This window comes from Miniopterus schreibersii (assembly GCF_964146895.1).
Source record: "Miniopterus schreibersii genome assembly, chromosome: 20".
NCBI classification, from domain to species: Eukaryota; Metazoa; Chordata; class Mammalia; order Chiroptera; family Miniopteridae; genus Miniopterus; species Miniopterus schreibersii.
This window is the reverse complement of record NC_138122.1, coordinates 26,897,414-26,913,056: the sequence shown is the minus strand read 5'-3', so window position 1 is coordinate 26,913,056 and position 15,643 is coordinate 26,897,414. Positions and strand designations below refer to the sequence as shown.

The 15,643-nt window shown below is 59.8% G+C and overlaps 1 protein-coding gene across 2 annotated transcripts in view; it reads right to left on the bottom strand.

The window, feature by feature from the left end:
• Nucleotides 1–15,643, bottom strand: part of TMEM132B (transmembrane protein 132B) — a gene marked incomplete at its 5' end in the record, with an annotated part of 80,799 nt that overhangs the window by 28,158 nt on the left and 36,998 nt on the right. The window contains one exon of one of the 2 annotated variants that reach the window (XM_081123239.1): nucleotides 1,681–2,569. In XM_081123239.1, coding sequence (XP_080979365.1) covers nucleotides 1,681–2,569 — 889 coding nt within the window. Of the gene's footprint in view, nucleotides 1–1,680; nucleotides 2,570–15,643 lie in introns of those variants that run through there. The other variant, XM_081123240.1, reaches the window with a different exon arrangement.

The window sequence follows — 15,643 nt, the reverse complement described above, 5'->3', positions numbered from 1 at the left end:
AGGGGTGGTCCCAGAACACTCCTCGGAGAACGGAGTTTGGGACACGCGTCCGACGCCCACGTCCCGTGGAAAACAGCCATGCCGAGGGCGCCGGGCGTTCGACACGGGTCCCGGGACAAGCCCAGCCGGGCCCGGGAGCACCTCGGGGTGTGGTCCCAGGAAACCGTGAAGGTGCCTCGAATGTGCGCCCTCCCAGCAAACTGTTTTCTCTGCGGTAAGTGAACTGAGGAGAGAGAGAGACACGCGTGTGCATTGCCCGCTGGGCACCCGGAGGCTGGCGGCTTCGACGGCAGGGTCTGCAGGGAGCTGGCTCCGGACCAGGGCTCGGCTGGGAGAGACCCCAGGGCAGGGCCGAGCCCGAGAGGAGCCAGCGGCCACGCGGGACCCCAATCCCGGTGCGGCGGGAAGGCGAGGCCAGCGGCGGGAGTCAGGCCTCCCAGGGCGAGACGCGCGCTCCCCCCGGCGGCCACCGGCGGCCGCTCGCTCCCCTGACCCCGACGCTCTCACTGCTGCAGGCACAGCCCTGAGCCCACGTGGCTTCTCCGTCGCCTGAGTTGCCTTCAGGATCCAAAGCAGAGAGAGCTGCTCCTTTCGTCCACGACGAGCTACAATTAACTCCAAAAATATGTCCCTTCGCCACGAAACGGTCTCTTTATAGCCACTCGAGGCGTCGCTTGGCACCGGATTCGGGGAGCAAATAACAAGGCGAGGCCCGGGCACGTCTCCTCCCGCGAGAGCCCGGCGCCAGCCCCGGTCATTGAGCGGCGGCCCCGTGTTTAAATGAGCCCGTCGGCCGCGATCCCGGGTTAGGTTCCGAGCCGAGACCGAGCTTCCCACCGGGAGCCACAGCGAGATGGATGAGCGAAACCCACGCAGGCCCCACCCGCGGCTTTTCTTCTGTATCCTGGCCCGACCATTACTCCTCGCCGCGCGCTCCCGGTCGCAGTCCCACATCTGACCCGATTTCCATAACGGCGGATTTCCATACAGATGGCAGATAAATAAGGCCGAGCGGGCGCGGGGGCCCCGACGCCGGGGAATCCCATTAGGGGCTTTACGGGCCGCTCGCGGCGGAGACGCCGGGGCTGAGCTATGGGCCTCGGCCGCGCAATCCCAGCCCCGCTGCAAAGCGAAATTTAACTCTGGACGTTTTTCCGCAACGTGAACCTCCCAAAATTGAGTTTCTCGCTGCGCGTGGCGTTGGAAACATCCATCCCTTCTCGCATCTCATTTCAACCAGGATGGTCTCTTTTTTTCTCTCCATTTTCTCTCTTTTTTTTTGGTCAGTCCTCACTGAGGATATTTTTTTCATTGATTTTTAGAAAAAGAGGGAAGGAGGGAGGGAGGGAGGGAGGGAGGAAGGGCGTCGATGGCTGCCTCCCACACGCGCCCCGGCCAGGGCCAGGGATCGAACCTGAAACCCAGGCCCGTGCCCTTGACCGGGAATCGAACCCGAAACCCTTTGGTGCTCAGGCCGAGGCTCTAACCCCTGAGCCCCGCCGTCCGGGGCTCGTTCACGTATTTAGAAAACACAGGTTCCCGCCCCAAATACCTGCTTGGCTCTGTGTCTGTTTCGCGACCGCAGGTGTCCTCGCCGCCCCGGACGCCTGCGTAGTGACCCGCGGCTCATTCGCGGCCATCGGTCACCTCCGACCCGCCCGGCCCCGCGGCGCCCCTCACCTGAGAGTGAAGCGGTCGGCCCCGGAGCCGCTGGTCAGCGAGACCACGAAGGTGGCCGTGTCTCCTTCCCGGACGAGATTCAGAGGCACGGAGATGACGACGTTGGGGTCCAGGCTGAGCAGGGACCACCTGAGGTCGTCCTGCGTCGGGTAGACGACCACGCTGCCGATGCGCTCGCGGGCGGGGGCGGGGGGCGGGGGCCCCTCCGGGCCCGCGTGGACGTTGTTGGCCCACTTGCCGTCCTCCGGGGGACACTGGCCGGCCGGGTCCGCCGGGTGCAGCGTGAAGAACAGCTCCATGGCCGTGCCCCCCAGCATCGCCGGCACCTCCTCCTCGGGCTCCAGGTCCAGCCCGGAGCTGAACCACTCGGGCAGCAGCTCCAGCTCGGCCACGCACAGCCCCGGGGCCCCTCGCAGGCGGCAGCTGGCCGCCACCTCCCTGGCCTCCGGGAAGGCAAACATCCGGACGCAGGGCAGGTCTTCGGGGGGCTCGCTGTCCCCCCAGTCCATGCCGGTGACGTAAAACAGCGTCTGCACCTTGGGGCGGTTGGAGTAGATGGAGCTGTCGAGGATGTGGGACCTCAGCTTCCAGTTGAAGGGGAACTTGTCCGCGTCCGCGAAGGCCGCGGAGGTCAGCAGCAGCTCCCGGGGGACGGTCTCCTCGGCCGAGAAGGGGCCGTAGCTGGCGTTGACCGCGGGCGCCGCCCGGGCCCGGTAGGCGAGGAAGGACTCCACGCGGGTCTGCAGGCTGGAGTTCCTGGTGACGTCCTGGTTGGCCTCCTTCAGGAAAAACGACTCGTCTGAGTCCGCGACGTGGAAGGTCGCGGGGAGGTACACCGGCAGCGAGGAAAACTTCTGGAGGCTGTCCACGGCTCCACGGCCCTCCGTCCCTGTAACGGAGAACAGAAGTCAGGTCCCCACGGGGGAGAACATCAGCGCAATGCCGCCTCCCTCGCCAGCCCGGGCCTCGGCGCAGCGAGTCCTTCGGGACGGGAAGGGCAGAGAGGGGGGAGCCCGCTGGCCACTGGCCCGAGGTCCCGTGGCTGACCGTCTGTCCCCCTAGAGGGCAGCCGTCACCTCCCCCCGTCTCCCTGGGCGTCGGGGCCTCTCCGCGATTCTTGCTGAAACGGGGGGGGGGGCTCTGGCCCACATTCCCACTTCTAGAAGCTTCTCCTTCCCAAACAGACCGTTCGGAAGGTCAGCTCCCCTCGAAACACCGCCTGACCCCACGTATAAGAGAAATCGAAGCGGTGAATTCACAGAGGTGGCGGGGAGGGTGGTGCTTGCCAGGAACTGGACGCGGGGGGGGGGCGGTGTTGGTCCGTGGATACTAAGTGGATCTTGGTTACGCAAGATCAATAACTTCTGGAGCTCCCAGGCGCAGCACCGTGGCCTGGCTGACCGTCCCGTGTCATGTCCTGTCACTTGCTAGGAAGATAGATTTTAAATTAAATCTTCTCGCCGGGCCGGGCGTGACTCAGCGGTAGAACATCAACCTCGGACCCAGGAGACGGGCGCAGTTCGATTCCCGGTCGGGGGCGCGCACCTGGGTTGCAGGTTCGATCCCCAGCCCCGGCCGGAGCACATGGGGGAGGCAACCGATCAATGCGTCTCTCTCATCAATGTTTCTCTCCCTCTCTCTGTCTCCCTCCCTCCCCCCTTCCGCTCTCTCTAAAAATCAATGGAAAAAACATCCTCAGGTGAGAATTAACAAAAAATTTAAAAAATAAAAGATATATATGCACCTGACATATATTAGATAGATGATAGATAGATAGATAGATAGATAGATAGATAGATAGATAGATAGATGATAGATAGATAGATAGATAGATAGATAGAGATATAAACATGCAACCAATATGTTCACGCTCCAAGCGGATCCCACGGGGGGGAGGGGGCGGGATTTGCTTCCAGGGCAGCGGAGGAAATGACGGAAGGGTTAGCGCCGCCCAAAGAAAAGCCGTAGCTGCTGGTCGCCACCCGGGGACCGTCTGCCTTCTGACCACGTGGCCCAGGCCGCAGCCCCGACTGGAGCGGATTTAACTGCGTTGTTTTTTGGGGGGTTATTTTCCCTTCTCCAAACCAGGACGCTCACTTCCAGGGGAACCCGCCCGTGAGCTCCTCGGGGACCACGGGGAGCCGCGGCGTCGCAGCCGGACAACGCCCTCGGCCCCCCCCCCCAGCACGCACACAGCCGGCGGCCGGCCTGGAGGTGCGCAGCTCAGGTTTTACCGGCTCATAAAATTCCCCGGCGGCCCGAGGCAAGGCTGAAACCCTGACTTATTTACAGATGTCGAAAAGAAAAAAGACACGCAGTCTAATGGGCTCTGTTTTCACTGGGGCCTGGTTTTTTTTTGGGGGGGGGGTTTGTCTTTATCATTTGTGCTGATGTTTCCTACCTCTCGGAATCTGATTTACAAGACATGTAGAGCTGGGCCTTCTCTCTTCTTTACTGCGGCCAGAGCCCCCCTTTAATCTGAGAGAACAGAGCGAGGCTTACAACCCTGTCCCCCCATAACTCAAGCAAAACGCAACACGAGCTCCGTCTGAGAGCTTGTGGGGAGGCCGTACATCTCGGCGGCCAGGGCCTCGTTTCATCCGCGACCCAGACAACTGCGGCGACGCAGGGAGCGGATCCAGGAGCAGCTCACGAGGCCAGGGGACTGCGTCCTGAGAGCTACACTCAGGGCCCGAAAAGCTCACCCCCCAAATCTCACACAGTGGCATCACCCGCCCGTGAAGGTCGCCTCGGTTTAACGCTCGAGAGGGGGCATCGCTCTGGGTCCCCCCTCAGTCTCCCTTTGGCTTCTTCCCAGGGTGGCGAGAAGACGCCACTAACAGTCACGAATCGTGTGCCCACCACGTCACCGCGCCGCCCAGCCCCTCCTCGGGGATCACATCACCGTGGTCAGCAGCTGGCTGCCAGGTCTGCAAAGCCAAGGGCTGCCTCTCTCGCGTGGCAGGAAAACACCACGCGGCAGGAGAAACACCCGCCCCGAGCACCTGCTCTACGTGGACACACCTGGGCGCCCTGCCCGCAGGTCGGCTGATCATTACGGCAGCGGCCAGACCCGTCGCGCGTGCCCTGGAGGGGAACCCAGCCGGGACGCTCCTGGGTTGACAGTCACTGAGCCACACCGGCTGAGCGAATGTGTGTGTTTGATTTTTAATTGATTTTTTTTTTAGAGAAAGAAAGGGAGAGAGAGAGAGAGAAACATCAGTCAGCTGCCCCCTCCAGGCCCCCTCCTGGGGGTCAAGCCCACTACCTGGGCCTGGGCCCTGACCGGGAATTCAACCTGCGGCTTCTTGGTGCACCAGACGGTGCTCAGCCAGCTGAGCCACACGGGCCAGGGCCCCGCTGTTTAGGTCACCTAGTCTGTGGGGCACTGTCGGGGAGGCCCAGCAAACTAATACGGAAGGGCTGCCGGCCTTTATCAAAATCCTGTGGGGTTAGTCTTGCCTTTTTTGTCTTCAGTTGAACTTTAGAATCGTTTTTTGTATGTCTTTATTGATTTCAGGGAGAGGGAGAGAGAAACACCAATGATGAGAGTCATGGACCGGCCGCCTCCCGCAGGTCCCCTGCCGGGGATCGAGCCCGCGACCCGGGCCTGTGCCCTGACCGGGAACCGAACCCCGATCTCCTGGATCTCAGGTCGACGCTCAACCGCTGAGCCATGCCGGCCGGGAGAACTTGTTAGCAAGGAGGATACTTGGGAAAACAAGAGCGGAGAACTGCTCGGCCAACACGAGAGGTTTCCCCGGGAGGACCAGATGCAGAGCGAGCTTTATTAAATGGATTCTATAGATCTTCGTGACAGTAATTTTGACCCCCTATAGGCACCATCAGCTGTTGAACAGTGGGAAATGTTGATGACCTTGTTCAGATTTCCATTTATATTTATTCTAAATTGGACACCTCAGCGATGGTTTAAATAAGAGATGGAAATTCACCGAGCAACTCTGACAGCTCTGGCTCCGTCTGACTGGGAGGCAGCTGAGGCTCGCAGTAGGCGGGAGACGCCCAGGCGCGGGTCCCGGGTCTGCCATTGGCTCGACGTATGGACAGAGACAGGTCGCTACAGTCCCCTGAGATCCCACTTGCATCTGTGCCAAACAGGGACACCCCTGGCCACCCATCGGGGATACACCCGGAGGGAACCCAGTTACAGGAATGTCACACGTGGACAGCGTTTGCTTTGGGCTGCCCGCTAATTCAGACTAATTTTCCCTTCACCTGTCTTTGTCGAGATAAAAAATGAGTCTTTCGGTTCACAGGAAACCCAAACCATGCACATCTAAACAGAACTGGAATTCGGCGGCAGTCACAGCTGGAGAGTCTAGACGCAGGCCAGCTTCAGTCCGGCCATCAACACGCATCTTCCCAGATGTCCTTCAGCCGGTAAATGGACAAGCACACGGCGGTCGGCCCATCGAACGGACTACTACACAGCGACAAAGAAGAAATGACAGGCACACCCCACAATGTGGCTGAACCTCAGCTGCATCCTGCGGAACGAGAGGAGCAACCTCGAGCGATTCCGTGTCCGTGACGTTCCACAGTTAGTTTCTCGGGACAATTGAGTAAGTGAGGGGGCCTGGGGGGCAGGGAGTACAGACCTGTGACGAAAAAGACAGGCAGGGGGCCCACAATAAAAGAAAGTGAAACGAGAATTGTTAACCCGCCTGGGATGAGTTACACATGTTGCCAGATTTCGGAGAAAGGAGAGATCAATATTGGCTGGAAATTACCACAGGTTTACCATGAGTGAAATATTGGAAGTAATAACAGTAAGAACCAGCAAGTGCCCCATGCTTACGACGTGTCAATCACTGTCCTCACTGCTTTACCTGTAGTAGCTCTTCACACATTGACTCCCAACACAATCCCGTGAGACAGGATGTTATCCTCACACGGCCACATTATTAATATCATTACATAATTATAGAAATAGTTTATCATTATATAAGTAATGTTATTATGTCCATTTTATCGATTAAAAAGTCGAAGGCACAGAGAGGTCGAGACACCTGCCTGAGGTCACACAGCATGCCAGGGGTGGAGCCAGGGTGGGGCTCCGGAGTCCAGGTTCTCACCTCCGTTCTCCGCTGGCTCCGGACACCTGTAATCCTTTCCTTATTTCCCTCCATTCGGTCCCACGGCTACTGCCGCCCCAGACTCGGTCACCTCCTTTCACCCCAAGCAAAGAAGGCTGCCAGGAGTCTGCAGAATAAAACTCATCGAGGACGCAAGGAGAGAAATGGAACCTCCCTCAGCGCACGGTCCCCGGGTCTATGCGCGAACCCCCCTCACAGGTGAAATCTCTCAACACCAGCTTCGGGGAACCTGTCCCCTTCTCTCAAATTTAATTCAGAGCTTATTCTGTGTGGGGCAGAGTCAGCCGGGAGCAAAGGGACACAGAGGAGAGCGTTCTGGGAGGTGGAGGCAGATCCCGGGGGGGGGGGGAGCTGCAGTGTGGGCGCCTGGACCCCAGCCTGCGTCCCCCAGGTTCAGGGACTGGGTTCACCCCCAGCTGCCCCCTGACCCCGGCCCCTCTCCAGTGGCCTCTGTGGGCGCCGCAACACCGCCACCTAGTGGCCGAGATCATCATCATTGTGTGAGAAGCAGGTGCTTTGTTTTGGGGGGCAATTTATGGAGATTTGGGGACTTTAAACCCAGGCCCACGGCTGCTTTCGACAGAAAACCATCAGGCTGAGCATAATGCCTTCATATGGCCAGATCCTGTGTTGGCAAATAATACAAACCCCAGCCCCGGGGCCTGAAGTGAGAAAGGGTGTCCCTCCCCCCAGGCCTCAGCTGGGGAGGGAACAGGGGCAGCAGAGGGGTGAGGGGGGCTCCCACCATGACTAGGCTCCCTGCGCACCCCAAAGGGAGGAAACACCACAGCGCCCGGGCCCCCAGCACGGGGAGAAACCGCTGGGCGTCCACTCGGTGGCCGACCACAGGGCACACAGGTCCCGTCCTGAGCCGTGAGCTCCAGGCCGCCCGCTGGCGAGCTGGGAATCCTCGGCCCCCTCCCCTGGTCACTAGTCTCACCCTGAGAAATCGCCAAAGGGAGGAGAGATGTTTTTGCCTGAATCACTCGCATTCCTTCCAGGCAAATCCTGGCGGTTTTATGAAAGAGCTTTTCTTCCCTTTTCTCAGCTGCACTCACTCGGGGGGGTGGGGGGGGGGAACCTCTCCAGCCTCGGATGGAAACCGTCCATCCTTCCCTCTCAGAGACCACCTGGGCCTGAGGGGCGGCGGGGAAGGGGGCAGGAGACCCGAAAAGGCCACACTAACAGGCCTGACCCAGCCTGTGTGGTGACAGAGAGACTCGGGGACAGAGCCGCCCAGCTCTGAGGTGTCTTAGGAACTGTCCCCATGGACGCAACCAGCCCAGCACCTGCTCCCCAGCCAGCCAGGGTCACTGAGGCCCTGCCCAGGCCCCCTGCTTCCTCCAAGGCCCCCAAACCCGAGGGTGGGAGGAGCCTCGGCTCCGGAGCAGAGTTTTGTTGGCTTCGGCTTTGGGCAGAAGGCGGGACCATTGCTGAGGCGGGAAGAGCGGGTTTGGGGAAAACCATGAGCTCTGCTTGGGCACGTGGAGTCCCGGATCCCTGCGGACCCCCCGGAGAAATGCCTGTGAGCTCATGAGTCAGACGCCGAAGCTCAGCAGGGACCTGGAAGCGAGAGAGAGATCTGGGCGCCGCCAGGCAGGAGTGAGGATTGAAGTCGTCGGAATAAGTGGCCCCAAAGAGAGGCCTGCAGGGTGGAAAGAGAGGCGCTAACGAGTTAGGGGGCTGGCAGGCCACATGGAGGGACAGGGAAGGAAATGCCAGTGGAGACCTGGGGAGACTTCCCAGGAGGTGACCGCAGGGCCAGGGGCGGTGGGGAGGTGGTGACCGGAGGCACCGCGATGCTGGCGAGGGAACCGCGCACGGAGAACAGACAGCTCCTCTGAGAAAGGCGCTGCAAAGGCAGGATCAGAATAGGCCTCAGAGGACCCCCGTCAGGTCCTGAACCCCCTCCTGGCGGCTCCAACCCATCCCCTGGGACGCCCCCTGCTGGGCACAGACGTGGTTTCCTCGGCAGACGCTCCCCTGGATATTTTCCTGCAGAAACTGAGCTGAGCCCAGGGCACCAAATCTTCAGCTTCACTCAGATCCCCCCCCAGTGCATCATCCCCGCCACCCCCTTCTGACGGCATTGAGCTGATGTTTACCACCTGGGTTGCTATGGCGACGGGATGTCAGCGCGGCTCGTTCTCACCGAAGGCGGGTCAGTGAGGAGGGCGGGCGGCTTTTTCAGCAGAATATAAAATACTGAAAGAGAGACTGTTGAGCTCCCGACAAACCATGAAAAGAACAGAGGATTCTCCCCGGAAAGCAAGGCGCAGACCGCAAACAGGCTCTTCTGAGGTTCAGAGGCCCGGGGTCGGGCCAGCGCGGGACTCGGGAGTCTCCTTAATATTAAAGCGTTTGTTAGCGGCCTCCCCTCACCCCTCCAATAGCTATTTCTCGTCTCTGCCTTTAGGGAAAACCACGGCGATTTGGTCACGGTTGGGCGCGTGACCCCGCGCAGGACACGAACGGGGGTGGGAGTCTCTGGGCCCGTGCAGAGGCTCCTGCCGGGAACAGTGTGAGGATCAGAGCCTGGAACAGCAGAGGGGAGCTCGGAGCTGGAGCGAGCGGGTTCGGGGTTCAATGCGATGGATTTGTTTCCACTTAAGTGAAAGACGGGGAGACCTGCTCAGCTCCGCACTCCCGGAGCCTCCTCGGTTCTTCCAGCCGGGAATGGAAACAGGCCCGAACTCGCCCCCGAGCCAACGCACCTGCCGCTCCTCCAGGCTGGACGCGAGTCCCCGCGGGCGCCGCGGGCCGGCTCCCCGGCGCTGATGGAAGCTGACTGTTTCCAAGCCCGCCGGCGAATCTTATTACAGCGGCCCCCTCCCCGCGCCCCAAGGATCACCGCCACCTTGATGGCAGAATAAAAATTAATTTTCTCGGCTATAATAAGAATGAATCGCTCGGGAGCAAATAAAGATCACAATGAACTCCGACGGGATAAATCTACATTTCACGCCGGCCGGCAGTTTCTCGGGACCCACGGGCTCCCCTCTCTCCGGTGCCCGCGTGGGTGAGGCCTCGGGTCCGACTCCCTCGCCGCTGGGCCGCGGTGGGCGCGGCGCCCGGGAGGGGCTCTGGGAGGAGAACCGGGAGCCCAGCGGAGGCCCCAGAGTCCGGAGGCTGAGTCCAGGGCTCAGAGGCATCGCAGGCAGAGGCCTGGTCCCCATCAGAAACAATGACCGTCCCTGGGGAGGCGGCGAGCGCTCAGCCACTCGGCAGCCATCCCTCTTCTGGTAACTACGCTCCAGTTTTCCTTTGGGAAATACCTCCTCCCTTGCTCCATATTTTTTTTAAATGTGTCTTTATTAATTTCAAAGAGAGAGAGAGAGAAACATCCGCGATGAGAGGTCATTGATCCGCTGCCTCCTGCGCCCCCCCACCCCCGGGATCGAACCACGATCTCCTGGATCCTCGGTCGATGCTCAGCCCCTGAGCCACGCCAGAGGCCCCGTATTTCAGGCACGAATTCCAGAGAACCCAGAGCAGGGCACCAGATAACCCGACCCCTGTAACGGCCGCGACCCCACCCGCACACGGCGCCCACGGAGCCCTCGCCAGCCCCGAGGTGGCGTCTCCGGGTCCAGCCAGCAGTGCAGGCCCCCGAGCGGCCGCCGGGCCCAGGAGAGCGCTCTGCGCGCGGTTCAAGCCGATTCGCATCCCTGAGATGACAGCCAGGGGCCTGGTTCATTAGCGGCAAAGAAAGGAAAGTCCGTCCCAGCGCCTAACCCCCGGCTCGGCTCAGAAATGACAGCAGCCTCGGGCAATTCCACTAATTCGGGTTCGAAGAAAAGCGCTTTGTGCCTCTCGGAGGGTTCGCGACCTCGAGCTGTTCCCAGCGTAGAGGGTTTGCGGGGTCCGGGACCTCGCTGGCAGAAGCGGGGGGCCACCCCAGCTGGGGTGGGAGGTGCCCGCTGGGCGCGGAGCAGGAGGCAGAGGAGTGAGAGCAGCCCGCCCTCCTCGGGGGGTGTCCCGTGGCACCCGTCCCAGGGGCCCCCCTCCACCCCCCGGCTGAAGGCAGGGAGGAAGCGCAGGGCCCACCCCCGTTTTCCAGAGTTGATACCAAATTTCAGCAAAACCGATGAGTCCGGAGGAGCCGCTGCTGCTAATTCCTGTCAAAATGTCCAGGTCCCCAAAAAGCTCGACTTGCCGATGTGCTCAGGCGCCCACCTGGCACGTCCAGGCTGCTGTACAGAGGCCTGGCGTCCGAGGCGGCCACGGGACCCCGGATCGGAGGAGACCTTCTGAGAAACAGAACGATCCGATCCAGCCCACGAGCCCAGCCAGGGCGCTCGGCACACGATCGATCGCGGGCACTCCCGCGGCCCAGGCAGGGGCTGGCGCGGGGACGGGGGCCTGGACCACGCGCTCGGCGGGCCGGGCGCAAGGTGCGAACCCAGGAGCCGCTGCTCAAAAACTAGTAAGAATTTCAAGACAGACGGCAAAGATTTAAACAAAGTACGAGGCCCCTCCGAGCTTGGGGACATCATTCAAACCAAAGGAAAGGAGGGGCAGAGGGACAGAGGGACAGAGGGACAGAGGGACAGAGGGACGGCGGGAGGGAGACGGGAGAGTCAAGAGGGGAAAGAAAAAAAGCCCTGCTGTCCCACGTCCTGTGCAGGTAACAGCCCACGAATGTTTCCGTCGCCCGACGCGGATTCTCGCAGCCGCAAGGGTCGGCGTTCACTGAGCCTCGCTGGTCTCGGCCCGTGCTGGAGGGTCCCCCCATTAACCCGTTCACCCTCCACAGCCCTCTAGGTAGATGCGTCTACTGGCCCCGCTTTTCAGAGGAGGAAACTGAGGCACAGAAAGGTTGGGGAGCTTGACCACAGCCGAGCCGGGGCCGAGCCCAGGCCCCCTAACCCCCAGCTCGCGCTGCAAGCGACGAGAGAATCAGAGGCCCTGTCCTGGGTGCGGGGAGCCTTCTCCAGGGACACGGGCGGCACCCGGTGGCCTGAGTGGCCGGGTGTGGACAGCGGCTGCCAGTGGACGCAGGAGCCTTAGAGGGAGAGCTCGCGGCCGGCCCGTCGACGCGCCGGGGACGACCCATTCCAGACGCACCCACACACCCTGAGCCACCCTCAGTGAAGGACAAGACCACGGGGCGGGGAATCCCCACGACACGGGGCCTGGGAGGTCCCCCGGACCACGCCTGAGCCCTCACAGATTCTGGCGAGATGACGCCCGCCGGCCGGAGCAGCGCCCAGAGGATGAGCGTTCCTGACACTTATCGGCGGCCGCCCCCGTGGAGCACACGCTCCTCGACGTGGGCCGGGCCGTCCACCAGCCCAGCAGGCCCCAGGGGCGGCGGCCAACCTCGCCCCGGACGGACGGTGCCTCCGGGCCTGGCGCCCTGGAAACGGTGCCCACCCTCCACCAGGAGACACCCCCCTCCCGGGGGCCACCCGGGAACAGATGGGGCCGCCATGGGGCCTCTCCTTCCGAACGTGGGTTCAGCACCAACCTTTGAAAACGGAGCTCAAAACCCGGGCTTCTTGGAGAAGCGACTGGTTCCTTGTCTGGAGCAGGAAACGCGGCAGATGAACCTGGAGTCGCTCCTGCCAGGGACGGGGAAGGAGCTCCAGACGCGACAGGGACGCGCCGAAGGGCGCAGGAGCCAGCTCCGGGGAGGGCCCGCTGGCCAGCGCGGGGGGATTCGGGGCGTCCCAGGAAACAACTCGACTACGGGACAGCCCAGGCGTTCGTAGTAACACTCAGGAACCGAACCGGGGAGAGTCCGCGAGGCTGCATCTCCGCCTTCTCTTTTTTTAAAAAAAAATAATAAAATTGGAGATCGGGCAGCCTCAGACCCACTTTCTCGTGGGACAACTGGCCGGGGCTGGGCAGTGTCTGAGGGCAGAGCGCCCGCGAGCTTTCCGAGCCAGTCGAGAAGCCGGGTCCCGGGGAGGGGGCAGCAATGTCAGCCTGAGGGGGGAGGCACCTCGACGCCGGGTCCAGCCCAGAGCCCGGCTCCTGAGCCCTGGACTCCGGGGCTGCCTCAAGGGAACCTCAGTTTCTTCGTCTATAAAATGGGAGGGACAAAGGGTGTTGCAAGTTTCCCCGTAAAAGACGGGCCTTCAGCCCTGGCCGGTGGGGCTCAGGTGGTGGGGGGTCGTCCCGCCCACAGAAAGGTCACAGGATGGACTCCGGGTCGGGGTGCATGGGGGAGGCCACCAACCGATGTCTTTCTCTCATCGATGGTTTTTTTTTTCTCTCCCTCCCTCTCCCTTCCTCTCTCTCTAAAATCAATTTTTTAAAAGCATGTTCTCGGGTGAAAATTTTTAAAAATATATAAAATTTTTTTTTAAAGATGGGTCTTTCAACCCTTAAAAGAACAACCAGCTGGCAGGTAGAAAGAGGCAGATCAGAGGACGCTTTCCCTTCCTAGGCCCTTTCTGTGTCTATGAAAAGACACCTGACGCGTCCCCTCGCCGGCCCGGCCCCTGCGGGCATGTCTGAGTTTACGTCGCCGGCGCCAGCGTCTAAAAAAACCAATCTCCCCTTGGACGCCGGCTCCGGCAGACAGCTGCTGAAACCTGGAAGTTTCTCCCTATCTGGCCGAAAGGCAAGAGCCTCTCAGACGAAACATCCGAGCGCAACTCTGCCTCCCGCGGAGGGAAAGCCGCTAAACACACAGGAAGAGGGAACCACACACCAGCCAGCGGGAGCGAGCCCAGGGTCCTCTTTTAAACTTGAGACCCCACCGCCCAGAGGGTGTGGCTCAGCGGTTGAGCGTCGACCCTTGAACCAGGAGGTCAGGGTTCGATTCCCGGTTCAGGGCACAGGCCCGGGTTTCGGGCTCGATCCCCAGCAGGGGGTGTGCAGGAGGCAGCCGATCACTGACTCTCTCATTGATGTTTCTCTCTCTCTCTCCCTCTCCCTTCCTCTTTCCCTAAAATCAATAAAAACATATATTTTTTAAAAAAATAAAAAATAAGTAAGTAAACTTGAGACCCCCCCACCACCAAAACAAAAACAACCGCTCAGCAAAGCGTCGGGAAGGGGCCTGCCACAGCCCAGAAAGTCCCGTCCCACAGATGAAGATCCACGTTTCCATAAAACGCAATGACATGTTAAGGTGGACCTTAAAAAAGATGAAATGCTTTTTATCTCAGCCTTAGGAAAACCCAATAAAGAATTAACAGCCCGCGACACCATGGCGCTTCACTCAAGGTTTTACTTTATGCCAGGGTTTCTTAGATCATTAGCTTTTAACAGGAAGGCTTCCCCCGGCCCCGGGACCTGTGACCGGCACCACGCACACACCGGTAAGTCATTAAAATCGGCCTCCTACTTCCTATCAGGACTCTGGTAACAGGCTCCACCTGACGCCTCCGTAATAAGACAAAGCCCGGCCTCAGGAGGGGGCGCTGAGGTGTGGGGTTCAAAGGTGTCACATTCATTCACACGGGCCCCGGTCGGTGGGTGTGGCTCAGCAGTTAGAGCGTCGGCCAGCGCTCGGGAGGGGGGCGCGGGTTTGATTCCCGATCAAGGGCACGTACCTGGGTTGCAGGCCCTGGTCGGGGCGAGTGCAGGAGGCAACTCATCGATGTGTCTCTCTCACATCGATGTTTCTCTCTCTCTCCCGTCCACTCTCTCTGAAAAGCAATTGGGGGGGGGGGGGGAATATCCTCGGGTGAAGATTAAAAAAATAATAAAGAAATAAATAAAAGGCTCTGTCCGACTCTGGAGTAGTTGTGAAGTATGCTGCAAACTCAAGAGCAAACACCAAAGAAACTGCAAAAGTAGAATAAATGATACTCTGAGAGGGGAGAAAAAAACAAAATCCTGTAAAATGTTTCGTTAGGGACCAGAGAAGCAGGGAAAGAGTGAAGGGCCAAGACCAAGGAGCAAAGACAGAAAGCAACAAAGAGGAAACAGTATCGAACAAATGGGGTCAATGTTGCCAGATCTTGGAAGAGACCAAGGTGTCCTCCAGCAGGGGGAACGGATACACTGTGGTATGTCCATACAGTGGAATATTACTCACCCATAAAAATGAACTGTCGAGCCACAAAAAGACACGGGGGGGGGGGCCGCAAATGCACCGCCAAGTGAAATGAGCTCATATGAAAAGGGGACGGAGAAATGCGAAACTTCGGACGGAGACAGTGAAGAGATCAGCTGTCTGGCGGGGAGGAGGGGTGACTAGGCAGAGGACCTTTAGAGCCGTGAAACGATCCCGCATGACACCCTGTGGGTGGGTAGGTGCCACCCTGCGTCTGCCAGAACCCACAGAATGCGCAGCACAGAGCTTGAGCTCCGATGTATAAACTGTGGCCTTTTGTCGGTGATGTGTCACCACTGGCTCACCGGTTGTAACAAATGTTCCGCAGTTTCGCTAACGCAAGCTGCTGGCGACGCGGAGACTGGGCGGGGTGGGGGTGGGGGGACATGCAAACTCTGAGCTCTCTGCTCACTCTTCAGTAAACTTAAAACTGCCCTAAAAAAAAATAAAATTTGTTTTAAAAAAAAATTTTTTTTTGTTAATTCTTACCCAAGGATGTTTTCCCCATTGATCTTATTTTTGTTGTTTTTTTTTTGAGAGGGAGGAAAGGAGGGAGGAATAACCTCAGCCCGGACGGGACGGAATTGGCACCAGCTGAGATGGGAACGTCTGGGAAGAGTGTGGGCCAGGCAGCCTGTCACAGACAATCCTAAGGCCTGGGACACAGACCCAGGCATGTGGCTTCAACGCCAAAGGCCCTGAGTTTCACCTGCAAAAGCCGCCTTCTCGTTGGAGTTTACACTGGCTCTTGCATCTGCCTTCAGATCCAAACAAGGACCCCAGGGTTCCCAAACTGAAATGCCGCCTGGGGCCAGGCGGGTGAGCTAGATGA